Source organism: Lissotriton helveticus, chromosome 1_1 (assembly GCF_964261635.1).
Source record: "Lissotriton helveticus chromosome 1_1, aLisHel1.1, whole genome shotgun sequence".
Lineage (NCBI taxonomy): Eukaryota > Metazoa > Chordata > Amphibia > Caudata > Salamandridae > Lissotriton > Lissotriton helveticus.
This window is the reverse complement of record NC_136057.1, coordinates 1742960741-1742971584: the sequence shown is the minus strand read 5'-3', so window position 1 is coordinate 1742971584 and position 10844 is coordinate 1742960741. Positions and strand designations below refer to the sequence as shown.

At 46.1% G+C, this 10844-nt stretch overlaps 1 protein-coding gene across 1 annotated transcript in view; it reads right to left on the bottom strand.

Moving 5' to 3' along the window:
- Window positions 1–1162: 1162 nt before the first annotated feature.
- Window positions 1163–10844, bottom strand: part of MAST1 (microtubule associated serine/threonine kinase 1) — a 419095-nt gene continuing 409413 nt past the window's right edge. Inside the window, exon 27 of the mRNA XM_078689234.1 lies at window positions 1163–7497. Coding sequence (XP_078545360.1) covers window positions 5594–7497 — 1904 coding nt within the window. The 3' untranslated portion in view covers window positions 1163–5593. The remainder of the gene's footprint in view (window positions 7498–10844) is intronic.

Here is a 10844-nt window from a genome sequence, read left to right as displayed (position 1 = left end):
CAGATTTGTGTTTTTACTGTCAGAACATGTAAAATATATATTCTGCCTGTGAAATATGCTGCACCCTGCATTAGGCTCGGTAGCCTGTAATAGGGATGAAGTATGAATATTGCAGGAGGAGGCTTGGCTTTGCCAATGTTAAATGGCAAAGTCGGTCTAGCAGCTCAAAACTGCTCTTCAAGTCTGCAATGGCAGACTGTGAGGCTTGTTTTAGCTGTGTCACACCCAGCGTGGCACAACCAGTGCGTCAATCCTTGGGGTGACATTCTAAATGACATGCCTTGGGTGCCCTTAGTATCCTATACTAAGTGCTTATACGTAAATTAGCTCATGCCAATTGGGTGTAAGTCAATTCAACAAGCAAGTTTAGGGGCATGGCACTGCCCTGAGGTCTGGTTAGCAGGCTTAAATGCACTCTCAGAGTCAACAAACCAGCAGTATCTGTCTAAAACCTTGGAGGTGACCATACAACCAAATAGAGGCATTTTCTTACAGGAGGTGACAAGTAGAAGCAGGAAACATGTGAAGAAAGACTTTCTGAATAAAGCAATGAAAAGGACTACCTTCCACTTGACATGCAGTGAAAAATCTGAAGCCTCTGGGCAAGTGGAGATCATATGCTTGCACCTCTCTGGTTTGGGTGTGGGTCCATGAGGTAATGTAAGTACAGCAAGTGTTTTTCATTGTGTTTCAATGGCGATTTGGGATTACTGCTAATGTAATGTTATTGTGCGACTCCCAGCATGATGACTGGGAATGATTCAAGCATGTAAATTTATCAAGGGTTCAATGGAAGAGAATAGTACATTGAGCCGTTTGTCCTGCACTGTTGGGGCAATAACGCCACAATCCGGAAAACATAGAATGTGACAGAAAACACCCTCCAGAGCCAACCCCCGTCTAGCCAAAGGCCTTCCAACAGCAACCCAATCTTGTCTACTTGTGAACTTCAGTCTCTTCCCACAGACCATCTACGTATCACATGAGTGTATCTACTCACCCAAGGATCACTCACATGAGGCCACTGGCTCCTCCAAAGATCAGGCCAGCTGAAGGTATCGGCTCTTCCGTGGACTAGGTGAGGGGGTTGACCACCACATCAGTCCCCCCTCATCAGGTTAGTGAGCACCCATGCAATACAGACACACAGGAGCAGCCCGGCTCAAAGTCTTGGTGCAGTCTTTTATTGTTTATATTTGATAATATTTTCCACCCAATCTCTCTCACACCCATGAGACTGTCGGACATAGCACGGAACAACACACACAAACTGACATCTTCACCATTTTGCTGCCCTTCCCCAGCCAAGGCATATGATACTCACAATCCCACCAAAACAGCGATATCCCACTGTTTCTTCGTAGAAGAGACTTGTCAAGGTGTTCAATTGACTCTGCCAGGGATTGGTGAAGGGCATCTCTGTACAGGAGGGCAAAGGCTAGGCAGGTCTGAAAAATCTTGGTAGTGTAGTGGCATCTCACTCCGCGATATAAGAGAGTATTAACTCACCCCAACAGCAAGTGGCGCTCATTGATGTAATGTAAAGGGTTGAGAAAGGGTTGCTGGAATTTTAGTGGCTTGACCTGAAATGTAATTGTATGTGCCAGTGATAAAATGTTCTAAAGCAGTGAAATCCGGCCATTTTGTGCCTTTTGAAAGATAAACCAACTTCAAGAAACACAAGAAGTATTTGGAAAGTATTTGAGAGCTGTCTATATTATTTCCAAATGATTATTAATAGAAACAGAGGTGTAACTGCCATGTTGCAAGAGAATACTGAGAATTTAACACTCACTGTTTTTTACCAACCAGCTTTTGGCCACTTGACAACAGCAAAAATTAAACAAATGGCCGATACATTTGCCTGAGAAAGGTGGCAACAATAGACATGTGACCTATTTTGGGGGTGGAGGGAAGAGATTGTTGTCATGTGGCCTAATCTGGCATCAGAGTTCAATGTTATGTGCCCCTGTACAGTCCAGATGTCAACTGTCAAGTGATCTGCTCACAGGGCAAAATCCACTTTCAAGTGATGCTGTAAGGGGCAGAGCTTGGTCATGTGATCTTGCTGGACCAGTGGGGGGAGCACTGACTGTCACATGATACTGCAAGTATGACACCACCCTCTATTTATACAGAAGTCTTTTTTTAGTTATATCACCTTTAAACTACTTCGCTTCATTGCAAATGAATGTGATAAACATGTTCCTCCATGATCTATTGCCAAATGTTGCCATGTAAGAAACTGTAAGTGATGAGCGGTAGAGGGTTGAATTCACTATAATATGATGCTGTGCGGTGCTTGGCTTAGAGGGACATATGAACCTGCTGTGTGGCCTTAATATTCACAAATATGTCAGGTGATCAATTCCAGAAGGGGTGCCCAATGTTAGGTGATACTGAAAGAGGTGTATCTTAGTCAAGTGACCCTGTCTGGGGGCAGTGCCCACTGTCTTGTAACCCAGAGCTTTCTGTGATGTTATCATGACAGAGCAGGGCTCACTGTATTGCACTCCATTCCACTGCAAAGCTTACTTTCATGTGATTGGAGTAGAGTTCCTTTCCATGTGACCCTGTTAGGGGTAGAGCTCATTGTCATGTGACCCTAACATTGCAGCTATTGCTGTAATGTGATTTTGTATAAGACAGAGCTTCCTGTCATGTTATACTGTCAAGGCCTCAGTGCACTGTTGTGTGATCCAGTTAGACAGAGCTCACTGTTGATCATGTGGTCAGTATGGAAATGTTCATTTATAAAGTGCTCATAACTGTAGTTAGTTTTAAGAACCTACCTGGGGAAGCAGATCTCATTTAGGGTCATCCTTTTGCTTGGTTCAGGACAGCGCTAAGAGGCAGAACTATAGGAAGCTGACAGGGGCAAAGCTTGCTAAACATGCTTGTGTGATTCAATCATAACTGTGCTTTGTAGGTGGGGTGGACCTCACTGTTATAGGGTGCTGCCGGGACAGAGACTGTCATGATGCTCATGCGATCTGCTGGGATGGCGCTCAGTGGCAGGTTTTCTGTTACAGAAAGGCACAGGGGGGGCACCGTTTATTATTCATGCGGATGCGATTCACCCAAGACTGTCCTCGCAATTAGGAGGGTTGGAGTTTGCTGTTAGAATAAGTTGCCAGTGGGTAGAGCTCATTAATGGCCAAGAGCCCATCGGCCAGTTGCGGGTGGGCGTCATTAGTAACTCCACCGTGGAGGTTGGGGGGGCCAAGGACGTGGGTTATGGCCGGAAGTGGTCATGAGTTAGGCAACGGAGGAGATGGGGCAGAGTAGAACCCCTATAAAATTGAGCAACCCTCCGGTGACACCCTCCCTGTCCACTGATGTGCTGCGCCCTAACCTAAGAAGTTGAGTCTGTTGCCTTTGTGGGAGGAGAGGGCAGTGCATAGTTCGTAAGGGTGGTTGGCCCCATCTCCATTGCACAACTGAGCGCACTATATGATCATGTGATTTGGTGCACTGTGTTAAGTTGTTTCGGAGCTTGCTGTTACAGGAAGGTGCCAGTAGGCAACGATAACCTATGACTATATTGTAATCGAGTTGAAAGAGTGCTCCTGTGGAAGGTACCATTATTATGTTGAGGATGCGATTGCAGGACGCCATGCCTAATAAACTGCAATTCCTTAGTAGGACTACCAAGACAGAGAAGAGAGCATGTTTATTTCAAAGACATTTTTATACTGCAGAACCATGTCCCCAAGGCTCCCGTGTAATCCTGTAAGGGGTGGAGCTTACTCTGTGAACCTATCATTTGCAGAGATTACCATCATATGACTCCAAACTCCTACAATTAGGCCGTGTTAGATGCAGCCTATTCAGCGACTGCACAAGGACGATCCTAAGCCTCGGCCTCCAGCATCCAGTTGTAAGAGGATAAAAACTTGATCAACCATTGACACAATGACAAGTCTCTCTCAGAAAGAGGAAATACAGCCATTTCTCAACATAATCAAATTCACTGCGGCAAGAAATCAAAGTCAAACATTGCATAGAAAGAGCTGCACTATACAGATGTGGGTCTAGCTCTATATCCTGGAGATATATATATAAATACATATATATACACACACACACACACATATATATACATATATATATATATATATATATATATATATTAGGCATACGTTAAGACATCATAGACATTTGAACCAAATGATCATAAAAAATAACAGAATGACTGCTCCCCTTTGCCTTCTAGTAGTAAAAGAGGACAGACCTGGGACCTGAGCTCTGGTGGACCAATAAGCACAGCTTCCTTGAGCCACTATTAGGATTGTTGGTAATTGACGAAAACATAGTTTCAGTGATAACAGCTTCAGTTTGGGGTAACAAAGTGACATTGCACCTACTCCCCTATTATCTCACTTCCAAACTCCCTACATTGTTTGCACCCTAGTACCCATTTAGGTCATCGTTCATGAATATCGAGGGAAAAAAACTGCGTCTAGGTGGGGCCTACTCTCACGATTACACTTCAGCCCTCCATTAAAAGCTTGTGTTCATTAAAGCTCTGTCATTTTAACTTTTTTTTATCCATACTGACAATTACAGTTTTACGAATCCTACCAACGCAGTGTTTCCCAACTGGAATAACAACCTACAAAAAAGGATTTGTAGCCCTAGAATATGTATCCCACAAGGACTAGGGAAGAAGGTCTCACCCCCCATAACAATAATGATATGTGCATTAGCGGTGTGCCAGTGGGTCGTCGGTCTCCTGATGCGATGGCTGCTCTTTGTGTTGTGAAGAATTGCACGGGGTTCCATTGTGCGAGAGTCACAATCTGTGTCTCAGGTACATCTAGTCTTGGAGGTAAAGCAGGTGTGATCGCCACTGAGGTCTCGGCTGGCAGCTGAGGCATTTGGAGGGTCATTGGGGATCACAGATTAAATCACACTTGCACACACAGACATACCCCCTCTCTAGGGGTGGTGATCACAACCTTCATTTTGATGCTCTGGGCCATCACAGGCTTCCTGAGCCGGTCATCAAGTGATCCAGAAAATTAACCGGACTTTCCCCAACACCCCATGACTCGAATGGGACAAGACCAAGCGCATGGTTAGCACGGACTCGGATTAGTTGAGACTTGGCTTAAACATTTGTTTACAGACACATAGCAGCTGGTATGCACAGAAAAAGGTTTGCACAGACATAGGGCATGCGCTGCCACAGAAACGGGAAGGGATGTGTGCAGGTTGGGCCAGCGAGAGCAGCAGGGAGACGTTCAATTAGAGGTGGGACCACCAGAAGTCCCTCAGTACTCTACAGTTTGGAGGGCTCAACAAGTGCACCGCAGCAGATCAAGTACTAAAGGCGGGCAATGGGAGGTGGGAACAGACGCTCTTAATCAAAAATCAAAATGGCGGTGTTTTTATGTTACACTCGCCTTCAGAGCTGTAAACTGACTATTGTACCCCCACACCTCCCCCTCCCCCAACAATCCGCTCTACTAATTGTGCCATGAACAATGTGTTCAAACCGTCCCCTACAAGGCACGTCTGCCAATACCACTTTCACTCACACTGTTCTGTTGGGGGCAGGGCCTCTTTGAAAAGCCATCATATTTTTTCATTAGTGCGTAGAGCCCTTTTTCTCCCCAATAGCCCCCTGGGCCAAGTCTGTCACAACCCCGGTTGCAGGGGTTCTTGCAACGGGCTCCACGTCCAACCTGGTCTGGCCAGTAGTGCACCCCAGTGGTGTTTTGTCTACAGACTTGCGATCTTCTTTGTTTTTCCGCTCCGGGGCTCCTATGAGTAGTTTTTCTTCGATGATGCCCTTTTTCATTGCTGTCGCCAGCCCCCCTTTTGTGGTAGCGCCTTGGCACAAGGAATCAACCTGCTCTATGCCAGAGGGTGATAGCTTTGGGGAGGCAGATTTGCATTTGGCAGGAGCTGATGTCAATGTGGTGTGTTCTTCAACCACTTCCAAGAACCATCGTTCCTTCTGGCAGCCATTATGAACCCTCATAACGTCATTGGCGGAGCCATCTTGGTCCACAGTGTTGGATCGATTTGGCATGAGACCAGGTGGCACATCTCGAGTCACGTCTGGACAGGCAGACTGAGGATTCTCCTTTGGAGGCAAGTGCTCTTTCTCAACTTTTTTTATGGTCTCTGGCCTGGCAAGAGCTTTCTCGGGGCAATCTTTGGCCAACAGTTGAGGGACCTGGACAGGATCTGCTGTCCAGCACCCCCTAGTTTTCATATTAGTGCAATATTCAGCCAAAGAAGATACTTCATCTGTGGCTTCTTTAATCCCAAGGGGACTTCGCCTGATGACCTCATACTCCTGGACTGGACTTAAGGCCTTCTGTTGACAGCGAGAGGCCAAATAGGTGTCTTCAGTCTGCACCCCTTGGTGTTTCTTGCACAGCAGATCCCCCAAGCCCACCTTCCGATCGTCAGAGTGGCCTCGCTCTGGAGTTTTGACTCCCCCACTACTACAGATCAAATCCACTTTGGCCGAATTCACTGTGGATGGACTTGAAGGCAGGGAACTGGTCAATGTGTGCATTTCATTGGTCTTGGTGCCATCCTTGGCTAGCACTGCCCGGCCATTTCCTGAACTCATGGAGCTATTACATAGTGCTTGCCCCCTACTCAACTCCTCGGTCTGACTACTTGGATGTGTTTCCTTTGCTGCACTGATTCTTGGGGGCTCCACTGAAGACAGATTTATTTCCAGAGTTTTAGAGTCACCCTTCATGTGAGTTGGATACCTGTGTCTCTCCCATTCTTTCTCACCATGTCGATTGGATTCCCCCTTCATGGTCGAAGTTGGCCTTCTCATCTTGACTTCATCTGTCTTTACTTCTGTGGATTTGCCCTTCAAGTCAAGGGGGGTGCTTATCTCTGGCTCCTGGAGCTCTCTGCTCTTTTCTGCCCGGGTAGCAAGCAAGGCCTCACCACTGAGGCTTAGTGGGGACTCTTGGCGCCCTAGTCTGCGCATGGCCACTTGCTTCACCGCTCCTGCCTCTCCGAGGGCCAATGTTTCACCGTCTGTCTCCACCAGGCTCTGCAGGCCCAGTTCCCCGTGGAATTCTTTCCTGTAGTCGGAGTGCGAAGCCTCCAGGCTGTGCTTGCGCATCACCACCTTCTTCTCTGAAGTAAGTGGTGAGCCCAGTTTCTCCGCTGACTGGACCCGTTTCAGCAACGGTGATCGTGGTGGTTCAGCGCTTTTTGGTCTCGGACGCACCACAGGTGGGGAGGAGTGCAGCTTGACTGGGAAGCTCTGTGTTGTGTTGGAGCTGCCCACGGTGTGTCCGGGCAATGGAGGCGGAGAGGACTGGGTCGGTGAAGGCGTGTGGGCCAGCGGTGAGAGTGGTATGTTGCCAGCAGACTTGCAGCGAGCTGAACGGTACTGGCGGTGCAGTTTTGGAGACAGCCCATGAAGAGTACTGGGACGGATGTGGTGCGAGGAGCTGGCTGGGGAGTTGGGTGTGCTGGAGGCTGGAGAACTGCTCTGGGAAGAAGTGCCTATGGGAAAAAGAGACAAGTGGATCACTTTACAAGCATGCATATACAAGGATGAAACCAAGAAGTAGCCATGATCTCGAAAAAACTTGCTACTTACTTGTAACTCTCGTTCTCCAGTATTGATATATTTCATAGATTCACATGCTTGAATCCTCCCTGTTGTCAAGGTGAGAATCCCACTGTACATTATAAAGCAGCAGGAGTGTTATAGATAGCTTACAACAGATATCTCTACAGTGCCCCAGAATATCTACAGGTTGTAGTTCAGTTCATAGTATTCAGGAGCCAGGCCAATAAGTGCAGAGAAGTCGGGTTCGGATGAAGTACCTGCTTGTGGGAGCAAATCCTTCCAGTGCTCCAGCAGAATATGCATGTCTTCTGATAACAGCAGAAGTTCCGTGAATCAGTGCTGACTGGGCCACATTGGAGCAATGAGTATTAGCCAGCATGGTTCCCTTTTTATTTTCCTAAGAAGCCTGGAAATGAGGGGAAATGGGTGAAAAGCATATGCATAAATACCTGACCATCTGAACAAAAATACATTCCCCATAACCCTTTTTGAGGGTCACAGTTTGCGCAAAACTGGCATTTTCAAGTTTGGCTTGCCCAAGCGTTGGAATATGGTGCTTTTAATGGATTGATTTAGCTCCCATTGTGACAGCTCGATTTGTTCTGATTAAAGTATCTGCCAAAATGTTGTTCACCCCCAGCAGATGTTCAGCCTTTTTGGATACTTGGTGCGCTAATGCCCATTTCCATATTTCCTGCGCCTCCAGGGAGAGGATCTGGGATCTTGTAACTCCTTGTTTGTTGAGGTAATGCACACAAGTAGTGTTGTCTGTTCGTATCAACACTGGTGATCCCTGAATCCTCAGCAGGTAGGCTTGAAGGGCAAGGGAAATTGCCTTGAGTTCCAGTACATTTATATGCATCTTGGACTGCGAGGGATTCTATTTGCTACTTATTTGGAGATCCTGCAGATGAGCTCCCCAGTCCTCTATCGAGGCCACTGTTGTGATTATGTACTTGGGAACTGGAGATAGAAACATTAGGCCTGATGAGGGATTGGTTGGAGTTGTACCACCAAGAAACCGCCTTTATCATAGCTGGTGTGATTTGACTGATATCGTCAAATGAGCCTTCCATTTGAACCCATTGCTTGGACAGTTCTTCCTGGAAAGGTCTCATTCTTAGACGAGCATAAGGTACTAAGAGAATGGCTGATCTCATCATGCCAAGAAGAGATTTGAGAAGGCGAACAGAAACAAACATACATTTTGAGAGGATTTGAGCTAGTGTAATGAGTATTTTTGCTTTTTGTGGACAAGAATGCTTTGCGCTGTATTGTATCTAGGGTTGCTCCTAGGAAATCTAACCTTATTGAGAGGTAGAGGGTAGACTTTTGGAAATTTACTATGAGCCCCAAGGATTGAAACATCTGTAGACATGTTGTTGTGACCTTCAGTGCTTATTGGGCAGATGGAGCTTTTATGAGTCAGCCGTTTAGGTATGGAAATACCTGAATGCCTTTCTGCCTCAGAGAGGCTGCCACTGGAGCAAGACATTTTGTGAATATCCAAGGAGCTGACCTTAGAGTGTTGGCTACTGTGAATCTGAGAAACTTGCAGTGATTGGGATGGATAGGGATATGGAAATAAGCATCTTGCAAATCCAGACACACCATGAAATCTCAGTGATTGGGGAGCTGTAGGATCTCTTAGAGAGTGACTATCCAAAAGGATTTCTTTTTGTACTTGTTGAGCTTTCTGAGATCTAGCACGGGATGCATTTCCCCTGATTTCTTCTTTACCAGGAAAACGTGGGAATAGAATCCCATTCCTTTCTGGGAATGTGGGAACTTCTCTATTGCATCCTTGTTCAGCATCACTAACACCTCTTTCCTGAGAAGATGGAGATGTGAAGTAGGTGCTCGTTTTGGTTGAGTGGTAGGTGGAATTTGTGTGAACTCCAGGGTATGGCCATATGTGTTAAGATTCAGGAACTATTTGTCCATTTTAATCTTCTGCCATTGATGGTGGCATTGGGAAATTTGTTTCTGACAGAAAAGTATGTTGAAGAAGATGTAACTGGCACTAGGATGTCAGCATGGTTTCCTGTCAGTGTCTCTTCCTGGTATCGTTTTTTTTCTCCATGGCTGTTGCTTGGAGTAGGCGGATGCTGGCGGTGCATGGTATGGCTGGTGCTGCTGACAAGCAGGCCAAAAGGGACTGCTGATAGGGTTGGTACAGCTGGTACCGCTGATATCCCCCATGGTAGGAATATGCACCTCTTCCGAGGGCACCTCTGAAAGGTGTTTTTCAGAACTGTAAGGTACCCAATAATCTTGTAGTGTCCATGTGCACCATTATTGTCTGTAAGGAGTTGTCAATGTGCTAGCCAAACAAGGCATCGCCATCAAATGGCATGGCTAGTACTTTTGTTTGGACTTCAGGATGACATGCTGTAGCCTTTAGTCAATCTTGGCATCTAAGGACCGCTTACCTGGTGAGCTGCTGGAAACCTAGGAAAGCTATGTTCTTAGCACAATCTATAAATTCCGACGCAGATCTTTCTAGCTCCAGCAGAATCTTTTTTGCTTCCGCTTTCTTATCTTCTGGCAGAAAATCCAGATATTTGGCAATGTCCGACCACATCTGGCGGTCATATCTGCCCAGAATATCCAGAGCAGCGCATACAGTTGTGTCTGAGATTGTGGAGAATTGCTTCCCTAAATTATCAAGACATCTGTCTTCCTTATCAGGCGTATTTTAAATTTGTGTGGAAGGGTTCTTTGACCAAACCTGGGCAGCCTCTGTGATAACGGAGTCTGGTTTTGGATATCCTACAAGACATAACAGAGAGTCCTTAGGGGCCTTATACTTTTTGTCTATTCTCAGAACAACCACTCTCACTTTGGCAGTAATTTTCATTATTTGAATCCCTTCCTCCCAAATGTAATCTACTGTAGGGATTGCTTTAACAGTTTTCCAGGACTGTTCTATAAAATCATACAGAAACAATTGGAATGCTTCACTGACATTGGGAGCTGAAAATGTGTAGCGGCTCGTTCCATTATAGTATGAAAAGCACCAATATCATCTTGTGGAGAATCTATTTGGTGTGGTGGTGAAGAAGAAGGTGTGGGGATGAGATAGTCATCCTACTCATTGACCACTGACTGGGTGACCTGAATTTCACCTTCCTCCGTATTATTATCTGAAGCGGATAGATCATCTCTAGGAGGCATGGCAATGTTTGACTTTGGTGTCATTCAAGGTGTAACAAGTGGCGGTATAGAATCTGGCGATCTAGGTGCTGGAGGCATTGGACACATAGGTGATGAGATT